This window comes from Notothenia rossii (assembly GCF_949606895.1).
Source record: "Notothenia rossii genome assembly, chromosome: 9".
Classification (NCBI taxonomy): domain Eukaryota; kingdom Metazoa; phylum Chordata; class Actinopteri; order Perciformes; family Nototheniidae; genus Notothenia; species Notothenia rossii.
In genome coordinates this window covers 50,780,755-50,803,137 of record NC_136907.1, presented here as the reverse complement: position 1 = coordinate 50,803,137, position 22,383 = coordinate 50,780,755, and the positions used below count along the sequence as shown (strand labels likewise).

General features: G+C 44.2%; 3 protein-coding genes across 13 annotated transcripts in view; 2 read left to right on the top strand and 1 right to left on the bottom strand.

Annotated features, from left to right (window-relative positions):
* LOC307017841 (deoxyribodipyrimidine photo-lyase-like) overlaps positions 1-10,138 on the top strand; it is a 17,433-nt gene extending 7,295 nt beyond the window's left edge. The window contains exons 8-11 of the mRNA XM_079647680.1: positions 608-729; positions 814-973; positions 1,062-9,338; positions 10,109-10,138. Coding sequence (XP_079503806.1) covers positions 608-729; positions 814-973; positions 1,062-1,210 — 431 coding nt within the window. The 3' untranslated portion in view covers positions 1,211-9,338; positions 10,109-10,138. The remainder of the gene's footprint in view (positions 1-607; positions 730-813; positions 974-1,061; positions 9,339-10,108) is intronic.
* The window catches only part of LOC307017842 (UAP56-interacting factor-like), a 55,074-nt gene that overhangs the window by 15,354 nt on the left and 17,337 nt on the right, over positions 1-22,383 (bottom strand). The gene's annotated exons all lie outside the window — the stretch shown is intronic.
* LOC307017843 (zinc finger protein 862-like) lies at positions 9,351-22,383 on the top strand. The gene is made up of 7 exons (XM_079647693.1): positions 9,351-10,192; positions 10,273-10,709; positions 10,787-10,962; positions 11,061-11,230; positions 11,341-11,579; positions 11,667-11,922; positions 12,006-22,383. The coding sequence occupies exons 1-6, from the start codon at positions 10,153-10,155 to the stop codon at positions 11,796-11,798; spliced, it is 1,194 nt and encodes a 397-aa protein (XP_079503819.1). The 5' UTR covers positions 9,351-10,152; the 3' UTR covers positions 11,799-11,922; positions 12,006-22,383.

The window sequence follows — 22,383 nt, the reverse complement described above, 5'->3', positions numbered from 1 at the left end:
TGTCTTGCTTTTTGTTTTTCTTTCCGGCTATTTTGATTAATTCCCCCACTCTTATCTCAGCTTTTGTTGTCGACTGGTTGAATGTTGTGTGTTTATTTGAATCAACCTGAGAGAGTTTGTGAAGTTCCACCAACTCACTCCGCGGGGGGAGGTTGAATTTTTGTAATGTCTGTGTAGATGGCATTTTGAATGCTGCCGTTTGAAGAACCAGACAGGAGTTACCAAACAGAAGATAAGCAATGTACAGTTGAAACATTTATCAATGTAGTCTAACGTCAAAGCCACCAGACTCCAAAGGAAAAACAAGTAGAGCGTTAGGTTAGCATTTAGTTTAGTTTGCTAAAATGTTTTCCTGCTAACCCTGTACACAGCAGTATATTGCTTTACTTTCGTGCAAGTTATACTGTCTGCTTCTTCATCTGGGGGCGTGCTGACCGTAAGGTACTGTAGCTAACAAACTGTCTGGATAGGAACCTTGTACAACCCCAGTTCAAAATATCAAGATTACTCTTTTAATGTGTCTATAGTGATAGCTTGTATAGCATGTTTATAATGATTCAGCTCTTGAAGTTGTCGTTGTTTTAAATGTGGTCTGTGTGTTCCTCAGGGGCGTATGAATGGGCTCAGAAGACTTTAAAGGATCATGCCGAAGACAAGAGGGAGTATCTCTACACACGGGAGCAGCTGGAGAAAGCAAAGACACATGACAAACTCTGGAATGCCTCTCAGGTACCTTCTCATTCCAGTTTTGATCACCAGTCAGTGTTAAGAAATGTTTATTTACTGCTGTTTATTTCAAATGATCTCCATTAGTACCAGATGATCACTGAGGGGAAGATGCATGGCTTCCTGAGGATGTACTGGGCCAAAAAGATTCTGGAGTGGACTTCTTCACCAGAGGAGGCGCTCTCCATCGCGCTCTACCTAAACGACCGCTACAGTCTGGATGGCCAGGACCCCAATGGCTTTGTCGGTGAGGACATGAATTACATTTTCAGTGTAACTGACTAACTCAATGAACTTTTTTGACATATTCTTGCTCTTCTTTGTCCCTCCTGTAGGTTGTATGTGGTCTATCTGTGGCACCCATGACCAAGGCTGGAAAGAGAGAGAGGTTTTTGGAAAGATCCGCTTCATGAACTACAAAGGCTGCCAGCGGAAGTTTGATGTAGCTAAGTTTGAGAGAAAGTACTGTCCAAAAAACCTCTAAAAGCATCAAAGTATACATCTCCTGCACCTTAAGTTCCAGGGAGCGTCTGTAGTCTGTACAGCCTTTTTTTGACTCACTGCCTATTTTTGTCATGAGCTTTAAATTGTGTATGACTTGGGCTGTTTCTTTTACTTAATATTCAGGAATGTGGTTTTAGCTTATCAAGCTGGTTTACTGTACAGTATGCAGCAAGCTACGCATACAGGGCTATCAACTTTGTTTTATGCTGCTTTTTTGTTTTTCATAAACATTATTTTATACTTAAGATGCCTTGTCCTTGATCCAAACTATTTTCTATTTACTTATACCAGTTTTTTTTTTTTTTTCAGCTTTACACCTGTCATTTATCTGAAATACAGCATTTATAATTAAAATAATAATTAGTAAGACTTGTTTGATTATTGTTTACAAATATACACACACCAACTCTCCATATCTTGAACTGATTTCATTAACATTTTATAAAACCAATGTTATAGCCAGACTTAGAAGTGTAATCAAATCTGAACATAGATGAACTGTCAACAAATAAATGTAAACATGGATGCATTCTGGAATCTATAATGGAAATGAAAAATATGAATATTGATTTACATCATGTTTGTACATTTGGTTTTGCCAAGCGCTGATGGCATAAGCATAAAAACAAAAATCACCCCTCTATTATGGGCCTTTTTTGTGTTTTTTTAAAGTCAGGGAAGTCTCCACTATATGGACAGAGTTATAACCTGTTAAGCATTGAGCCTCTTTTTCAGACTTCAAGCTCGAAAATGACATTCCCAGAGCATATGACCATAACTACACTTCTAAATGGGGTACATTAATAATCTTTTTTTCTCAAAGCAATGATAAACCTGTGAGTTGGATGTAGAAAAGTCAGAATCAATATAGATGTTTTTTATTTTTAAAGACAATTCAGATTGAACATAGTAAAAAAAACTGTAAATTATAGTATATTTTACTTATAGTGAAAACTACCCTTGGATGATGGGTTAGTTAGACTAAAAGCTTTAGGAATCCAAAGTACAACATATAAGTACCCTGTATCAAGATTGATGCAAAACAAGTGACATTTGACCTTTTCAGAGAGGTTTAGCGAACAAAACGATAGTTACGGCTGTAACTACGGTTCTATGAGTCCCGGATGACCACCAGAGGCGGTGCTTTTAGCACTGAATATGTCCATCGCACGCATGTGCAGTTTGAGTACCTAATAACAACAAAGTCACCTGTGACCCACGTGACTACGGCTACATAGGCCGGCGTCATTAGTGGATCGGTTCCCAGAATCTTCTCGCGAGCACACAAGAATTCTGAGTGAACGGAAACTCTGGCGGTCATCCGGGACTCATAGAACCGTAGTTACAGACGTAACTATCGTCAGTGCATGACATTAAGCCTTTTGGGAGATGGCCCTGTGGGCCATCTAAGCTAATTTACAGATGGCCCTGAGCCCAATAGAGATTGCCCTGAAAAATGCGCGCGGACGAAATGGCACGAAGGGTTTGGGGCGCCTCCCCCTAGAACATTTAGATTTTTCCAGGTCTTACTCTAGATGCTGTCTGGTGCATTCTCTAGACTGAATTATAAGATGAACCACCACAATATTATATTGTACAATTTCAATTTTATTCTTCATTTCACTTGTTTGTTTGCTCTTGTTTGCTCGCTTGCATGCCCTGCATAGCTATAAGAAATACTTAAGTTGTTGGTCAAGACACTTTCCATCTGATGAAGAGAAATGCCTTCCCATATGTAAAAAAGTAGAAAACATTACATTCAGTTGTAACTGCCAAAACAAACATTATTTACACTATTATGGCCCCTGTTAAAAATGTTTGTAATGTTATCTACTGTAAGTTGGTCGAATTAATGCTTCCTCATCCGGAAGCTGACCGAGCAGACCCGAGCAGCAGTCGAGAGGAGCCGAGCGCATCCGCGAAGCACACAACATGGTGACGTCGGATCTCCCGTTAGACGGCAAATCTAAATCTCTTCGGTCAGAATAATTTCTCTTTAGTGCAATACCGCTTCATGTGCGCCACTTATGTGACAGACAAGAAGAGTATGTGACAGACAATAATAGTCAATTCTAATGTCTAACACGTAATGTGGAGAAAGAGATGTCCTGTCTGGGTTGATTGTGCGTTGATCTGTTGGTAATGCCTCGGGGTTCCGGTGGGCATGTAAACAAATGCATAATGTTGCGCTATACTTTGTGGCCTCACCCGGTTGCATAGCAACGCTTATTGTTTAGGTGTCTTTTAATAAGCAGGTAGTCATATCATTAGCTAGAACTAGCTGGATCTGATCGATATGGACATAAACGCGAGTGAAGTCTAATCTGACGGGAGAGAGATCAGCTGCTGCTGACGAGTCGACATGCAGCTCTGCATGATCACGTGCAGCGGTGAGCGGACAAAACACACACTTCAGGTTAGAATATCACTCGTAGCTATTTTAATTACCTCTCAAACTACCTAAACTAGTTATAGATATGTTTAGTTTTACTGTCGGGTCACTCATTACTGGATCCGCGAGCTGCATGATACTGGCATAATAGATTGCCCGATCGGGCAACCAGCAGGAGAGGCTTCATTGCCCGAGCTAAATACTAGATGGCCCCGGGCCATCGGGCAGTCCTTAATGTCGAGCCCTGATCGTTCTATTTCGTCCCTACTGACCGCCAGAGGCGGTGCTTTTAGCACTGGATGACTATACCAACCATGTCATGAAGAATCCGAAAACTTGCTTACCTAGCTGGAAGCAGCGAAGCTCGGCAACAGGACCACGCCCAAAGGATGGGGAGAGGCGACATTGACCCGGTAGAACCTGGAGAATGTGCCAGACGATGCCCACGACGCCTCAGGGCAGCCCAAGACGTTGAGATGCTCCTTGTAGAGTGACATCTCACCCCTGATGGCGGAGGGCGGCCACTGGCCCCATAGGCATGTGAGATTGTATCCACAACCCAGTGGGACAGCCGCTGTTTGGAGAGAGCACAGCCCCTTCTCGTGCCGCCATGGCAAATGAAGAGCTGCTTTGACTGTCGTATACGGGCCGTAGCACCAATATACGCCTCTAGGGCACGCACAGGGCACAGCAACTCAGGCGTGCCGTTCTCCTGTGGGACGTGAAAGCGCGCCAGCTGCATAGGCCGATTGGAGTGGGCTAGTGGAAGCACTTTGGGCAGGAACGCCACGTTCGGCCAGAGGGCAACACCCGAGCCATCGGAGTTCCACCTCAGGCATGTATCGCTCACGGAGAGGGCATGTAGCTCTCCAACTTGTTTTCCCCTGAGGTCATGGCAAGCAGAAATGCTGCCTTCAGGGACAGCCACTTAAGCTCCACCTGGGCTAGGGGCTCGAAGGGAGGAGATGACAGGGCATCCAGCACTAGGGGCAGGTCCAAAGCAGGAGCCCTCGGGGTGCTACAGTCGACTCCCACATGTCGAGCAGATATAGCAGCCGTATAGACCTTCAAGGTGTAGTGAGAACGACCACTATCTAGAAGGGACTGCAGAAACTCTAAAATGGTGGCAACAGAGCAATGCTCCGGATTCTCGGCCTTACCCGAACACCAGTGGGAGAAGAGCTTCCATTTGTAGTCGTACTGTACTCGAGTGGATGGTGCTCTGGCATTCAGGATAGTTTCCCTGACAGATGCCGTGAAAACGCTCAACAGTGGGTTTGGCCCCTCAGAGGCCAGGCCCAGAGCTGAAGGCGGTGAGGGTCGGGATGCCAGATCTGACCCCCGAGCTGTGACAGAAGGTCCTTCCTGTCGGGGAGACGCCATGGTGGGCTGCAGCAGAGACTCCGCAACATTGAGAACCAGACTCTCCCCGGCCAGCGGGGGGCGACCAGAAGGAGCCTGTGCCCCTGAGTAAGAACCCTGTAAAGCGTCTGCAATATCAGAGGCAGTGGCCGGAAGGCATACAGGAGACTGTCTGGCCAGTCGTGCGCCAGAGCATCCTGCTGGTCACCTCCGTCCAGGAGAACCAGAGGGGGCAGTGCCTCGATTCTTCCGAGGCGAAGAGGTCCTCGGCCTTGCCAAAAAAGCTCCAAATTGTCTCCACTCCCCTGATGGGGGTTTGTGGCGAGAGAGGAAATCCGCAACCTGATTTCGGTCTCCTGGTAAAAAGGCTGCCCGCAGACTGGCCAGGCGGGGAGACCATGGATGTATAATAAGAACTGGATACAGCCTGGGAGGCGGGGCCACATTCATTCCTATGAGAGTTGCTCAATGGCGCATGATGACAAAATGGCCCAACTTTTGAGAGAGCGAAACGTCACAGATTACCCGGCATGCCTGAGAAGTACCCGTATGTGCACTCATAGAGCATGCGCAACTTTAACCACGCCGCCCAAAAGGCTCGTTCACATTAAGCACGTGAATTTGTGTACACGTAACAGCACCGCGCGTTCATGACTACCCGAGAGCTGCTGCCTGGTCTGCCTAGCTTGGGCAGCCCGCTCCAGTGCCTCCAGGGCAGCTGCCCCAAACAGCTCCCCTGGCTCGACTGGCACGCCACGGAGGACTGTCCTGTCCAACCGGAGCCTGCTGCAGAGAGGTGAAGACGGCCAGCATTAAATAGGAGAGGGAATTCCCGATACGACCCATGCGTGCCGCTGCGTTGTAGGGAGTGTTCGAATTACCCATTTGCTTTCGGGGGAGCCCTATTTATTTATTTATTTGGCAATCATATAGGCAGACCTGAAAGATGTATGTTTCCTGCATTAGATCAATATTGATTGCCAATAGGCCTACCTTAGGACACCTTTTTTTCTCATCTCCGAAATCTCGATCGCTTTTTCGTGTGCCTGGCTCTTATGGTGCTCATAAATCTTTTTCCGCAGGTTATTCTGTTGATCACAGCTGACTTTTCCCTGAATCCATTCTTGTGAAAGGTGCACAAAGCTGGATTGTTTTGCGAGCGCGGGGAGATCAATATACTTTTTGCCTCTTTGCAAATCTCACATCCACATTTTTTTATTTTTTTTGAAAAGCCATTGATACCTTTCATTCCACTCACTCCATATGTTCTGTGTCCAGTTGAAAGGCAGGTCATGGGCATCGTCAGGTTCGCTAGTGCAGGTGGCGCCGGCAGCTGTGGCCGTTGTCGAAGCCTCTTCAGGCTCCGCATCGGCAGGCCTCTCCCTCGGTGTGGAGCTGTCAAACTCGACCCTAACGCCGCTTACAGCCGTCCAACTAAAAGTTGTTCCGTTCACGTTGTCATTTTTAGACTCCTTCGCTTCTTTGCTTGTGAATCCAAAAGCTGCGAGGCTTGGCTGTTTTCGTTTCGCCATATTTTTTATTACAAAGCCAGAGTTAAAAAAAATATCAGTATGAAAATATCAAATACCGCGCCAGCATCGCATGCCGTAACCATAGCAACGTAATTAGCGTAAAGAATGCAGCGCCGCCACGTACAGATGGCAACACCCAGAAATATTTACAAATATAAAACAAATATTCAGAAACTGTAATGAACAATGGCTATTATTTATTTCAAGAACTTTTATTTACAGAAACTCAACATTTCTAATCTGTGTGACACAAATATGCACGATTCTTTGGGCTCCCCCTATTTATCTCAAAGTCGGCCTTCAGGGGAGCTCCCTCCCTCTTCGGGGGAGCCAAGCTCCCCCTGGCTCCCCCCCATTTCGAACAGTGGTCGTAGGCCCTACAGAGCAGTTCGTCTGTGACCCTGCACTGAGGCCGAGGGCACCTGGCATCAGGCCTTAGACTAGAGCCTCATCAGGAGCCAGAATCAGGGAGGCGATGGTGGGCTCAATGGGTGGCATGCGATCCAGCCCCACTCTCGCCAGATCCTGCATGGCAGCCAAGGTCCGGGCATCAGAGCCGGAGTGGAAGAGGGCCTTGGTGTCCCTCCAGCATGCATGGAGCTCCCTCAGGTACTCCTCTGAAGGAGGAACAGTGAGGGGGACAGTGGCAGGGCTACGCCTGAAAAAGGCGCTAGCCTGAGCCGGGTCGGCCTGCGGAACCGGAAGCTGTAAGCGTGTCAGGGCCGCACGAATAATGGCCGCCATAGAGGCGTCCTCGTCCAGCAGCGAACCCTGAGCAGAGGAGTGGGAAGCCTCTTCGGGAGTGAGCGGGGCCTCGTCCTCCACCTCTTCGTTGAAGAGGTTAGCCGAAGCCGCTAGAGACATGACGTCGTCATGTGAAGGTGCGACAACCGAAGGAGGGACGAGCGGCAAGCTAGCAGCCCCTATCCCGGCCCCTGGCTGAAAGGCCAAGAGGAGCGTCTTCATCATGCCCATGTCGGCAGCTAATTGATCCACCTTAGAGGACAGCCTATTTCTAGACCTCCTATTGGGGGGTGAGCCCATAGCCGCCTTTCCCCCGCGTCGCCGGGAACGGCTAAACTGCTCTGGGGGAAGATGTGACGAGGAGAGGTGTTCGTTGGCTGACACCAAATGCTCCACCTCTGCAACTCTAGCTACTCTGAGCACCCGAGGCATACAGCTACAGTTTATGCAGGCGTTCTGCGTGAGACCCTCCCTCAAATGCTCGAGACCAAGGCAAGAGGGGCAGCGTTCATGGCCGTCCTCAGGCTCAAGAGGAGCTATACAGGCACTACATGAATGGGCCATTATGTAGGTGGCCGGGAGCGGGTGCGAGGACACAGCCTTCACCAGCTACCTGCTGAACGGGAGAGTAGAGCAATGCTCCTACTCGCCGAACACGACAAGGGATGTAAATGTCCTACACCCAAGTTACCAGCAAAGGGAGCGGGGGCGAGGGCACTGCCTTCACCTAGCTGAATAAGTAAAGAAGCTCAACAGGACAGTTTAGCCGGCGGTTGCTGCTAACGATCAGGCAACACGCTCACCAGGAGCGGGGGAGAAAACACCGCCTTCACTGGATGGGAGGTTGAACGTAAACACAGGCTAAAACTAGAAACTGGCCTCTAAAGAAACAGCCCGGAATCCCGGCTTAATCCCGCGTCAGCCACGTTGACGGGACACAGTTAGGCTAAGCCCCGCTACTGCTAACTAGCTAACCGAGGAAACAGAGCTAAACTGTTTACTAAAAAATGCTAATAATAGCTCGGCAGTACAAAATAGCACAACAAGTGCAACTCCTGGGAGAGGGAGCGGAAGCGCTGCCGCCACCAAGAAAAAAAGTTAAAGTAAAATAGTAAACAAAATAGCACGGGTAGTCCCGGCGTCAGACAATGCTGCGCACCAGGACACGGTTAGGCTGAGCGATGCTACTGCTAACTAATTAACAAGGAAACACAGCTAAAGCTGGAAACTCAAATGCTAATGATAGCTTGGTACAACGCCACGGTCAGCAGAGATACAAAGTAACACAGCAAGGCAACTCCTGGGAGAGGGAGCGGAAACGCTGCCGTCACCAAAAAAGTTAAAGCCAAGTAGTAAGCAAGACAGAAATCAGGACAGCTTGGCTGGGAGAGGGAGCGTAAACACTGCCATCACCGACCAAGCCGAGACCAACCTGTCTGGCGAAGTTTTCCACGTAGCCGGCCACAGCTCCTGGGGGACGGGTAGCCCGTAGCCCCGACTGGAATCGCGAAACTGCAGTCAGCCGGCTGTAAGCGGGGAAATCCTTAGATCCAACGTTTCCAACAAACGTTTGTAGGTTACAAAAATGCAACCACGGTACTCTCACGAAGCGAGAAGATGAAAAAGAACCGATCCACTAATGGCGCCGGCCTATGTAGCCGTAGTGACGTGGGTCACATGTGACTTTGTTGTTATTAGGTACTCGAACTGCACATGCGTGCGATGGACATATCCAGTGCAGTGTTTCCCACACAATGTTAATACTTGGGCGGGCCGCCCAGGTATATTAAGGCCCGCCCAAGTATATTTCGGACCTTTTTTTATTTTTTTTATCCGTCCGCGAGCGACGCCATCTGCGAGTGATTAACTAATGGACAATGAGCCCTCGCTCTACGTCTCCTGTGCCTGTTCGCTCTGCGGTTGATTAACTAGGGGACAATAATCCCCCCCTGTTCGCTCTGCGATCGATTAACTAGTGTATGATCCCTCGCTCGACACCTCCTGTTCGTGCTGCCATCGCGTGGAGGGAAACGAGAAACGGAGAAGACGACGTTAATTTAGAAGACGCGGACACTAAGGTAAAGTAACAATTTTCTCCTTATTGTGTTGTTGTTTTCTGACTTTGGTAGGAGATTCAAATTATTTGAAGTTAGTGGCAACTAAGAGTGTATTTAACGTAACCAGGCCTACTTTGCTGCGTGCAAGTTACGTGTGCTAAATTAAATATAAAAAAGATTATAATTCGTTTTCTCTTCGGGCTATGCCAGTTAGAAGGACACAGATTAACTTTAGCTAAGGTTAGACTGTTAATTTCCCCTGCATTACTCCTCAGATATGAGTATTCAAACATATTTTAAGAGAATACGGCGTGAGGATGAGGAGAGACGAGGAGAGGAGAGACCACAGGTAACTTAGCCAATGTTAGCATTTTGCTTGCAATGGCAATAATAAATGCATAAGTCTCAATAATGATATATGTCGGTTCATTTGACCTGAAATTATACAATTGCAGTCAACAGTGAGTTGCAATGCAGAGACCAAACTAGATTCAAGCTTGTTTTCAATTCTAGCCGGTGGTCAGTGAAGATGCTGGCACAACTAGTCAGAGTACTGAGGGAGAGGCAGCAGGTCCCAGTGTGGTAGAAGCAGCAGCAGGTCCCAGTGTAGAAGCAGGTGCAGGTCCCAGTGTGATACAAGCAGCAGCAGGTCCCAGTGTGGTACAAGCAGGTGCAGGTGAACAAGCAGCACAGTTCCAAGCATCACAGACACAGACACAGACACAGACATAGTATAATAGCAAGGAGAACTCTACCATTTAAATGCAGTAATACCAATGCATTATTTTCAGATTCCAAGCATCGCCACTCAGGATGGAACCCTGATTGGCTCAAAATGCCACAGTTCAAGAATTGGCTCTACCTCACCCAGCATGGTATGAATGGCATTTGCAAGTTCATATTTGTAATAAAACTTATTTTTTGTAAGAATTAACACGTTTTTCTTTTTAAAAAGGAATGTTTTGCCGAATCTGCAGGCAACACAAGCCTCCAATAAAGAAAGGCCCCTTAAAACGGGCTTTCATAGAAGTTGGGATTCTTGTTTTCCGCAAGGATTATATCGAGCGCCACATCTCCTCAGAGCCTCATCAATATAGTGTAAAGCATCAGGTCTCACTTGCATCAGGTATATCATTTTTTTATGTAAAGCTAATTTCTGCAACCTATCAACCATGTTTGGCTCATATAATGAATTATGTCTTTGCCCTTGGTCTAGGCTACTCAGTGATGCAGGCTTTTGAGCCCACAGTTATTATGGAGCATGAGGCCGTCATTGGTGGATTCAAATGTCTTTACTGGCTAGTAAAGAACGAGATTGCTCACCACACCAACTACCCTAAGCTCTTAAGTTTAGCTCAGCTTTTGGGTTGTGATTACTTTGAAAAGCTGAAGGTAAACCTAGTACAAAATGATGCTTGTGAAACTAAGAACTTTAACCAGCTAAATGTTAAATGATCTCTTTTTCTCAGGTGGATCAAAGAAACAATTATCAATCACACAGAATAGTGGATGAAATGCTGGAGATCCTTGCAGAGATAGTAGAGTCGCCTATTTTGGAAGAGATAAGGTCATCTCAAGCAATCAGCCTAGAGGTTGATGAAACCACAGATGTATCTGTAAACCGCCAGCTGGATTTACATGTTAGGTGGGGTATTTTTTAAAGGAATGATGTGCATTTTAATGAGGCCTAGTTAAACTTAATATTTATTAATATGTGTGAAAACCTATACATTTTTATTTTAGACACCTGGATAAAGAGGGTTATGTTTTCAACCACTTCCTTGACCTGGTAACTCTGGAAGATGGGAAAGCTGACAGCGTTTTTGCTGCCATCAAGAGTGTACTACAGAAGAAGGATCTCCCGGTAGACAGGCTCTACGGACTCGGGACAGACGGTGCAGCAGTGATGACGGGTATGGAGTTTATTGTTAAATCTAATGGATTGTGTGAAATGTGTATTGTCAGCTGTTATTAAAGGAAACAAAATGACGCCCTCAACATTGCATTTAATTCTTAAACTTAGGCCGTCTGAATGGAGTGGCAAAGCAGCTCACAGACAGTTTTCCAAAGCTGGTTTCTGTAGCGTGTGTTGCTCACAGACTAGCACTGGCATGCAAAGATGCCTCAAATGCTGTCAGGTATATGGCAAACTTCAGGAACCACCTGCAGGAACTGCACCTATTCTTCCGAAATAGTGCAAATAGGTCAGCCACACTGAGTGCTGCCGCTACCACTCTTGGTCTGAACGACTTGAAAGTCAAGGTGTGTTTTCACCTATTTTCATAATACTATTGTGGTGTCATATTATTTACATATATTTTACTTACCAGTGTTTCTACTTGTTGTTAGGAGGTGAAAGATACAAGGTGGCTATCGCAGCACCTAGCCGTTCAAAACCTCCAGAGGAACCTTCCAGCTGTGCTGGCTGCTCTGGCGGAAGAAGCGAGCACAAGGAAGTGCCCAGTGGCCAAAGGTCTATAAGGTCTGTGCCACATACCGCTTTGTGGCTGCCCTCTACCTTCAGGCAGATGTGCTGCCCCACATTGCAATGCTGTCCAAGGTGTTTCAGAGAGCTGATGTGAACTTTCTCCACATAAAGGAGCAGGTAGATTACAAAAAAATGCATTTGATGCTCCCAGTTATTTGCATTATCCATCCTATTATATTGTTGTCTTTTTCCACATTTAGGTGCCAGTCACACTTGTTACTCTGAGGAGAATTCTGGAGGCAGGCGAGACCCCACTCCCCGGAACGTTCCTTGCTCGCCTACACCAAGACTTGGACAACCCAGGTGGACTTGGGGCGTTTAGCATTGCCGGAGAGGATCAGGAGGGGACACGGAATTCTGGAGCGCCCCCGGGAAGATATGTGGGCCAGATTTGTCAGAGATGTAAATACATCCCTTCTTACTTTTACATTCCAATATTTATTTTCCTTGAACTGAAAAATGTATAATATCATTCCAGGTCCTCAAACCTTACATCTGCAGCCTGGAGAGCAACATTGAGAGCAGGTTCCAGCATATTGAAGTGCTGGGGGCCTTCAGTGTCCTGGGTCCAAAGGCAGTTATCTCAAATGATGTAACCAACATTTCAATGTTGCAGACCCTTGCCAACAAATTCATCCCAGGGCAGGATGCCACAGTTATCCAAGAGTGGACCTCCTACAAGCAGCATGTTCTTGAAGGAACATTTAAGGTTGGTAAATACTTAAATTAATATGAACTTGACGGTTAGAATTGCTTGTTTTGACATCTGTAAATGTTTCAATTATACTTTATACTCATTTGCCCTGCCTTGGCTAATCTCTGAAAGACACAAGCTGAGATCATGCAGCTCCTGGCCAGTGAGAAGGACGAATGGGCAGAAATATACCCAAACCTCAGCCTTCTCTCTTCAGTGGGGTTGGTCATCCTTGTCTCCAGTGTAAACTGCGAGAGGGATTTTTCTACGATGAACAGGGTAAGTGTCATTCCCTGTTGCATGTCATTCTGTATAGTTCATTTAAAACAAACTGTCTGTTTTACAGGTGAAAACTGACATGAGAAACCGACTGAAAGGGGAGCACCTGGCTGCATGTATGCGGATATCAATCAATCAATGTTTATTTATATAGCCCAATATCACAAATGTTACATTTGTCTCAGTGGACTTCACAGTTTGTACAGAATATCAGTATGACAATACGACACCCTCTGTCCTTAGACCCTCACATCGTACAAGGAAAAACTTCCAGAGAAAACCCACAGTTTAAAGGGAAAAATGGGAGAAACCTCAGGGAGAGCAACAGAGGAGGGATCCCTCTCCCAGGACGGACAGACGTGCAATAGATGCCGTGTGTAAATTGAAAAGATAATACATTTGCAACATAGGTAGTCCAAATGTTTGGAAATGCATGTGTGTATAATAGGAAGATGAATCCATGAGTATATCCATCCAGGACTTATGATCCAGGACCACAGCCACGACTCAAGATCCAGGACTCGCAATCCATGACACAGGACCGCAGGATCATCCATGACTCCGGATCCCGGCGTATATAGACACCAAAAAGAAAGAAATTTGGGGAAGCTGGGTTAATCGGAACATGAGAGTACACAGGTATAGACAGAGAGAAGGAAGAAGTAAGATGTCCCCCGACAAACTAAGCCTATATCAGCAAAACTAGGGGCTGAATCTAATCAGCCCTAACTATAAGCTTTATCAAAAAGGAAGGTCTTAAGCGCACTCTTAAAAACGGATAGGGTGTCTGCCGTCCGAACACAAACTGGAAGCTGATTCCACAAAAGTGGAGCTTGATAAGAAAAGGCTCTGGCTCCCATTGTACTTTTAGAGACTCTAGGAACAACCAACAACCCTGCATTCTTGGAACGCAATGCCCTAGTAGGACAATAGGGTATAATGAGTTCTTTAAGGTAAGATGGCGCCTGCCCATTAAGGGCTTTGTAGGCGAGAAGAAGAATTTTAAATTCTATCCTGTGTTCTATAGGGAGCCAGTGTAAGGCAGCCAGAACAGGAGTAATGTGGTCCCTTTTCCTAACTCTGGTTAGTACACGAGCTGCAGCATTTTGAATCAGCTGAAGCGACTTGACTGACTTCTTGGTACACCCTGATAATAAGGAGTTACAATAATCCAGCCTTGAAGTAACAAATGCATGGACTAGTTTCTCTGCATCGTTTTGAGGCAAGATATGCCTGATTTTTGCAATGTTACGTAGATGGAAGTAGGCGGTCCTTGAAATTGATTTTATGTGGGCGTTAAAGGATCAATCCTGATCAAATATAACACCAAGATTCCTTACAGTCTCACTGGAGGCCAAATTAATGCCATCCATAGTTAATATATCTTTAGATAATTTGTTTCATAGATTCTTCGGGCCAAGTACAATAACTTCAGTTTTGGTCGTGTTTAACATCAAAAAATTTAAGGTCATCCACGTTTTTAAGTCCTTGAGGCAGTCTTGAATTTTATTTAGATGATTAATTTCATCAGGCTTGATTGATAAATATAGTTGAGTATCATCCGCATAACAATGAAAGTTTACAGAATGATTCCTTATAATATTGCCTAACGGAAGCATATATAGGGTGAACAAAATAGGTCCAAGCACTGAGCCCTGTGGCACTCCATGGCTAACTTTGGTTTGCATGGAAGATTCATCGTTGACACGTACAAACTGAGAGCGTTCAGATAGATAGGACCTAAACCAGCCTAATGCAGTTCCCTGTATGCCAACTAAGTGCTCTAGTCTTTGCAATAGGATATCATGGTCGATAGTATCAAATGCAGCACTAAGATCGAGCAAGACAAGAATAGAGACAAGTCCCTTGTCAGAGGCTATTAGAATGTCATTTGTGACTTTAACCAGAGCTGTCTCTGTGCTATGTTGTGTTCTAAAGCCAGACTGAAAATCTTCAAATAAATCATAGTTTTTTAAGTAATCACACAGCTGTTTTGCGACTGCTTTCTCAAGAATCTTTGAGAGGAACGGAAGATTAGAAATAGGTCTATAGTTGGCTAAAACCTCTGGATCGAGGTTGTGCTTTTTAAGAAGCGGTTTTATCACTGCTACTTTGAATGATTGTGGAACATAGCCTGATAATAAAGACATATTCATAATATTTAATAAAGAAGTGCTAATTAATGGAAAAACTTATTTTAACAGCTTAGTTGGAATCGGGTCTAAGATACACGTTGATGGTTTAGAAGAGAGAATCATTGAATTTAATTGTTCAAGGTTTATGGCTGAAAAGCATTCTAGTTTACTATCTAGTGTAATATTAGAACTTACGTTTCCGGGAGCTGTTGATAACACTATACTGGTTAAAGGCAAGATAGGGATTCCTATGGATGACTGCCTAGGAGAGAGCGCAGAGAAGCGTGTAAGACTGCGACTCTGCCTCCTGGTCTCAACTCCAGTTTGTCATGGATTAAGTCCACAGAGCCCTGAAATGTTTGCCGAAATGAGATTTGCACCTTCCAAAGTAGGATGAATGCCGTCTCTCTTAATCAGACCAGGTTTTCCCCAGAAGGCTGTCCAATTATTCACGAAGCCCACATTGTTTGCTGGGCACCACCAAGACAACCAGCGCTGAAATGATGACATGCGGCTATACATGTCATCATTGATCAGATTGGGGAGGGGACCAGAGAAGATTACGGTGTCCGACATTGTTTTAGCATAACTACACACCGACGCCACATTAAGTTTGGTGCATTCTGATTGGCGTAAACGAACACCATTACCACCGACGTGAATAACAATCCTATTGTATTTACGTTTATTTTTAGCCAGCAGTTTAAGATGCGCCTCAACGTCACCCGCTCTGGCCCCCGGAATGCATGTGACTGTGGACGCTTCGGTCTCTAAATTCACGTGTCTCATAATAGAGCTACCAATAACCAGAGTTGGCTTCTCAGCGGGTGTCTCGCTGAGTGGGGAATATCTGTTAGATACGTGAACGGGTTGGTGGGGACCTGCGGGTTTCGCGTTATGCCCCTTCTGAACAGTCACCCATTCTCCCTGCTGCTCGGGAGTTGCCGGGGGACGGCTAAGAGGAGCTATCTTTTGCCGGTCCGCACCGGCTAACATGGGCTTTACTGTAGCTGAGTTATTTTCTAAGATGCGGAGCCGGGCTTCTATTGCTATCATTCCCGCCTCCAACCTAACAACTATACTACATTTAACACATGTATCGGTACCAGTAAAGGAGGTAGGGGAGTAACCAAACATGAGACAGTTAGAGCAGGAAATAGCACCCGAGGGTGGGGAAAGAGCCATGGCTAGCTATCAAGCTAAAGTAGCTACCGTTAGCAAACCCGAAAAGAGTGTAGGCAACTGTGGAGTTACAGTCGCTAAGAGAAGGAGAGTTTGTGAGTGCTTAAGCTGTAGTAACGTGTGATAGCAGTCAGTGGACCAGCACCAAGGGCGTTCCCATACACACAGGCGTTGGAGCTGTTCTTCAACAAACCCAGACGGATTAAGTGCTCTGACAAACAGTGCCATCTTTGTACAAAATGAATATTGCCATACAGTAATGTAAAGTTAATGAATAAACATGTTGTTAAAACTTGTTGTTTGTCACATGTGTTGCACATCACAAAGCCCGCCCCGCGGTCCGCCCGCACCGCGCTCCGCTCGCAGCCCCCACCCCTGGCACCTTCCCCCCAAAGTATATTTCAGATCTGTGGGAAACACTGCAGTGCTAAAAGCACCGCCTCTGGCGGTCAGTAGGGACGAAATAGAACTCCACCTCTGGGGTGATTTGGGTGGAAATTGTCTTTTTTTACCATTTCTCTGGAACCCATTGGTCGATTTTGGTGATTGACATATCTTTTTAACCGTTAGAGCCAATAGAATCGAAAGGGAATTTCTACATAGACACACGTTAACAAAAAAAAGTGGGGGCTTTGCGCATGCAGTTTTGCATGAGAGTGAACCTAGCTCACGCCCTGACATCTGGAAAAGGAAAAGTCGGTTTATTGCTTATGGATTATCAGAAATTATTTCAAAGGGACACAGACACATTGGATTAACCTATGGATTAACTTCAGCAGCGTTTTTATCGTTTTAATGCCATTGAAGACCACTTTTGACCAGACAACGACCAAGGTAAGCCATTTTTTCCGTTTTTAGCTACCTAGCACCACATGTTTTGATGTCTGTACTTGTTAATATCTTTGCGAGTTCTTATCAGAGTGAAGATGTATGTACCTATCAATTCTGTGTCATCTCACGATGCTAGTCGATATGTTGGATGTGCAGTTAAGATAAGTAATATGGTTGCTATATGAGTGAGTTTCTGTGCAGTAATGCGTTAGCATTTTTCCGCTCCTGGCTATTTCAGAGGCTGAGCGTTAGCATTGTGGGGGGTTTTTTAAAAGAAAAAAAAAGAGATCAGTTAGCTGAGTTTTTCCCCGTTACATGGATATAAAACATTCATAGTTTATTAAATATTAAGATGCCCTCAGACGCTGTTTCCTGCAGATGACGCGTTTTTCCCCCCCGGTACCGGGGGGGCGATGTAGAACAGGTTAACATGGGATTTCTCCCGCATATGTACAAATGTCCTTGTTAAATGTTGTACCATTATGTGCGCCCTTGCTCATTGTGTCCTGCAGAGGGCAATGTTGTCTGCAGTGCGTCCAGGATGTGACGTCACTGACTATAACTTGCACTACTTGTAGCCTCTACCTTATCCGTTCAGATGTTGTTTGGATCGAATGCAGAGCGGCAGCCCAACAGCATCTCTCCTAACACGATATAAATAAATATGCCTAATGAAGGCTAAAGAAAGCTGTCTACTACTGAGTTCTATTAAATCTCCACCGCAAAGCACTCAGCCTAACAGTCCTCTCAATTGGATTGAGACATCCAATTCATATGCAAATTCACGCAAATTCTCCTGCCAGTGGCAGGAAAATTATGAAAGTGACAAAAAATGCAATATACAAATTTTCCAGCACGGGGAGCTCTAAGACCGTGTAATTTCTTTGTTGCACTTGGGGGGAAAAATAGGAAACGTGTTACTAGTATTAAACCTGCTTTAAACAGGTAAACAAGTATGCCTGGCCCCCAAACTTTGTGGGTGTGCTACAACGGGTACCAACTTTTACTATACCAAGTGTGTAATCCCTGAATTGTACTTTTTTTGCATTGAAACGGTTCCTGAATTGTACAATTGTGTACAATTCAGGGACCTTTTCAATACAAAATAAAGTCCTTCAATTGGACATGCTAAAACAATCGTCAAGACGTTTAAAAACACTTTAATTTAGTTATTGTGGCCTGCCAATGGAAATTGGTACTTTTTTCGTACCACCTCTCTAGCAGGCACTAAAAATGGAGGTAAAAGTTCCCGGCACTAAGTACTCGTTTTGGTGTGAACGCGACATAAGGGGTAGTAACGGAACTAAATGGGAAAAGTATGGGGTAAAAGTACTCCGGTGTGAACGCGCCTTTTGTCTCATTTATCAACATATAAATAATTTTCATTTATCTGCCACTAACACCTGCCATCATTTCAGACCCTGCTTTCTCTCCTTCCCACCATTTGTCCTCATCGTTTTCCTACCTTTGCAGTCCCCTGACCTCCCAAATGCCTGCAGACATGATCCTCATTACCCCATTATCCATAGAGTTTATACTGTAGACCTGCACAGCAGCCCAGTCAGGAGCAACTCAGGAGATTTCACTATTGCATTACCATGGTAATGCACTCTTGACATTGTTGTTTCAAAGTGAAAAAGAAGACATGATGCAGACGAGAAATGAAATGGAGATATACAAATACAAATGTTGAAAAATCAAATTTCCCTCAGTTGCATTTTCAAAAATAGAATTAAGGTTTCACAAATCTAAAACTGTGTTATAAAGAATGTTTAGACTGGGATAATCTAGTCCTGATTTGATTAGTGTAGATTATTAGTGTAGATCAGGACCTGGGGCCTCATTTATAAACGGTACGTACGCACAAAAGATGGCGTACGCCAGTTTCTACGCACTGTTTGCGATTTATAAAAAACTAACTTGACGGGAAAATGTGCGATCCTCCACGCAAACTCTGACCCATGCATACGCACTAAGCACAAAAGCGGGAGGGACGAGAAACTGCGACACCGTTGGCAGAAGGAAGAATGGAGAGAAATATGTGGAAATAATACCATAAATAGAATGTTACCTCTCATTTATCATATATGAAGAATTAATTTTCACAAATTGAGCCAATCTTAATTTAACAAACGCCTGTTTGAGGCTCCTCAGTGCACACAAAAACATAACCTGGAGAAATAAATAAATACGGAAATGTTATTGATCACCCCTCGACTATGTTCTCTTGTTAAGACATTTATTCTCATAAATGATGCGGTAAACAGAAGGACAGAATTACTTTAAAGGGGACCTATCATGCAAAATGCACTTTTGTACGTCTTTTATACATGAATATGTGTCCCCGGTGTGTCAGGGAACTCACCAAGTGTCAGAAAACACAACCCTCTATCTTTTCCTCCATACCCAAATCTCTAAAAATGGGGCTGCAACGGATCTGATACAGACTGATTCCGATTTGAAAATGCTCTGACGTCAGGAACGAGGAGCTCCGCCTATATGGCCAACTCTCCACCTATCCCCCATGGTTGCCCTTCTGTTTATTCTCCGCTGTGGCTCTTTTTCTCCCTCCCCGAGGCAAGCGTTTGCGCCTCCTGCTGCTGTAATTCAATGCAATCCCTCCCCGTCGAGGCAAACACTGTAATTCTCTCCGGTTAGTCCACCAGCAGATGACAAACACCCAAGGAACAAGGGGACCGTGAGGCAGAGTTTCAGTTAGATTTTTTTTTGCCGATCAACATGTCCGTTAAAGTTTAAATCTTCCGGACCAAATTAGAAAGGTGCCGGTGAAAGGTCTTCTTTGTTATTTATGGAGCTTAATATATAATATAAAAGTATAATTTAATATATAGATTTTTATATATTACCAAGTGGTTTTATGTAGGCTACAACCCACACAAGTATCATGCTAAATGAAGCTCTGTTTCTTGGATATCACTAGATCCTGTTACATCAGCTTAATATCAAATTAATCGCTTGTCCATAGTTAATCGCGATTAATCGCACATGTTTTATCTGTTCTAAATGTACCTTGAAGGGATATTTTTCAAGTTTTGAATACTCTTATCAACATATGAGTGGACAAATATGCTTTATGCAAAGGTTTGTTTATTATCATTTGAACAATGACAAATATTCCCATGAATATTAAAACAACAAACTCTGAAAATTACAAATATTCGTCTCAATTAAACCTGGAACCTCTCATACAATACAATAATACAATACAGTGTGTGTGTGTGTGTGTGTGTGTGTGTGTGTGTGTGTGTGTGTGTGTGTGTGTGTGTGTGTGTGTGTGTGTGTGTGTGTGTGTGTGTGTGTGTGTGTGTGTGTGTGTGTGTGTGTGTGTGTGTGTGTGTGTGTGTGTGTGTGTGTGTGTGTGTGTGTGTGTGTGAAAATCGTTCAATATTCAGCACAAACAGCCTTATGTCGGACCCATAAGACATTGTTGGAACATTTAAAAGTGCAGGGTTGTCGTTATTTTGCCTGTAAATAATTTTAAGACATTCAAAAAAGTATAACTTGCTGCATCAAACGTGCAGAATGCTAGCTAGCTGCTAGTAGCTATTCGCTAGCACAGAAGGTGCTTCTAAGTTTAACTTTATTTAAGAGGTGGCAAACGACTGACACCTGTTATTACATGAAATAATATTTGTGATTGTTTAGGAATGTAGTTATTATGTGTCAGTTATGTGTTTTCAATGGGGTTAGAGTTGATTAAATGAATGACACAACAATAAAAACAATTAAATAATCATAAAAGTTCAGAAATATTCCTTCGTGTTCATGACACTAATGCCAAGCCCCTTACATATTAGGTCACCTTTATTTGTCAGATATGATCTTACAGGTTACAGTCATAGGGAATTGTATGGTTTCCATTAATAATGTATTTCCAGTAACCTATTTTACCATAGCTCCAAACTGTCTTTTTGTAATCATGCTATGTTGATGTTGTTAATTATTTGATAAGATAACGTCACTGTAAAATGTAAGGTGTTCAATTCCTAATTGTTGTTTCTTCTCACAACAGATTCCTCTGAGTTCTAAGTGAAAGCCAAACACCGTTATAAGCTATAGCATCAATCCAAAGGCACTTTTAAGAGCCACGTCCCCGTTGTTTCCCTGTCCTAGCTGTTGTGAAATTATCCTATCTCTGTTGCTGTCTGTGTATCTCTGTCTTTGTACCAGTGTATGTGTCTTATCTGTCATCTTTCTGTTGTTAGTCCATTTCGGTGTTTTTGTTTTTCTATACTATACTATACTAAGAAAAAGCGGCATCCCTGGATAGTGGATGGGGCCAAGATGTGGTGAAAAACAAAAATGTTGGACGGATACTTGATTCTGCCCGTATTGTAGTAGGTAACAATATTTCATAAGTTTCTGGTAATTGAAGTATAACTCCCTTTTTAGTACATTATGATCAGGGGCCTCATTTATAACGCCGTGCGTAGGATTCACGTGGGAAGGTTGCTTACGTAGTACAAAGCAAAAAAATAGCTACAGAAATGTTATGCCATGTTCCGATTCACAAAACATTGCGTACCGGCGAGGGAAGTGCGTACCGCACATCCTACTCTTATTTCCCTTTATAAATCACAATCAACTCGAAATGCGGAGCAGCTTTTGCGGGCTTCCCATCACACCCATATTTGCCCATAAATAGTCAAAGAAACGCCCATTCATTCATTCATTTTGACTGACTTTATGAAGAAGATAGCAGGAAATGACGACAGAACAGCTAAAAAAACATCTCACACCGTGTCAGATTTAGGTTATTTTGGGGAGGTGGAGATAAATCCTATTGTTTGGTGGATGCAGTTTGAACCAGAGAAGCAGTATGGATCGGATCGTCACCAAAATAAATAAAAAAGTGATAATGACGAAAAAAATACACATAGCCTAACTTTCCTCAGGCAGTGTGTTTGTACCGGGGACAGGAGACACCCCCTTGATGAGAAACTTTAATAAATTATGGGGGAATCCCTCCGGAGTCGAGTCATGACGACTGGATCTGAATTATGTTTTTGTATTTAGTGGTTTGTGTCCCAGCTGTCAATCTGTGCGCAGCGTCTCCACTGCAGCCTGTGCATCTCAACCCCCCTCCGCAGAAACTCTATATCCACCAGTTAAAGGAAATAAAACTAATGTGTTGTATTACAGGGTATATGCAGGAATCCTGAAGTCAAATTTAATACCTTTTAAGACCTTTTTTAAGACCCTTTCCATAAATGTTAAGACCTCATTCCAACTTTGAGTTCTAACCGGTTACATTGGCTACACACTTTACCTCACATTTACTATATTGATAGTAAGATAGCAAAACTAAACAGAGTGCAGACAGACTACTGAAGCCTCCTTTCCACATGAACTTCAACCTCTCTGTGAAGGTCAGGTTTAATGCAGTATGCTGCTTTTTTGCTTCTGTAGACTCTGTGTTCTTTCATTCCAGTAAAA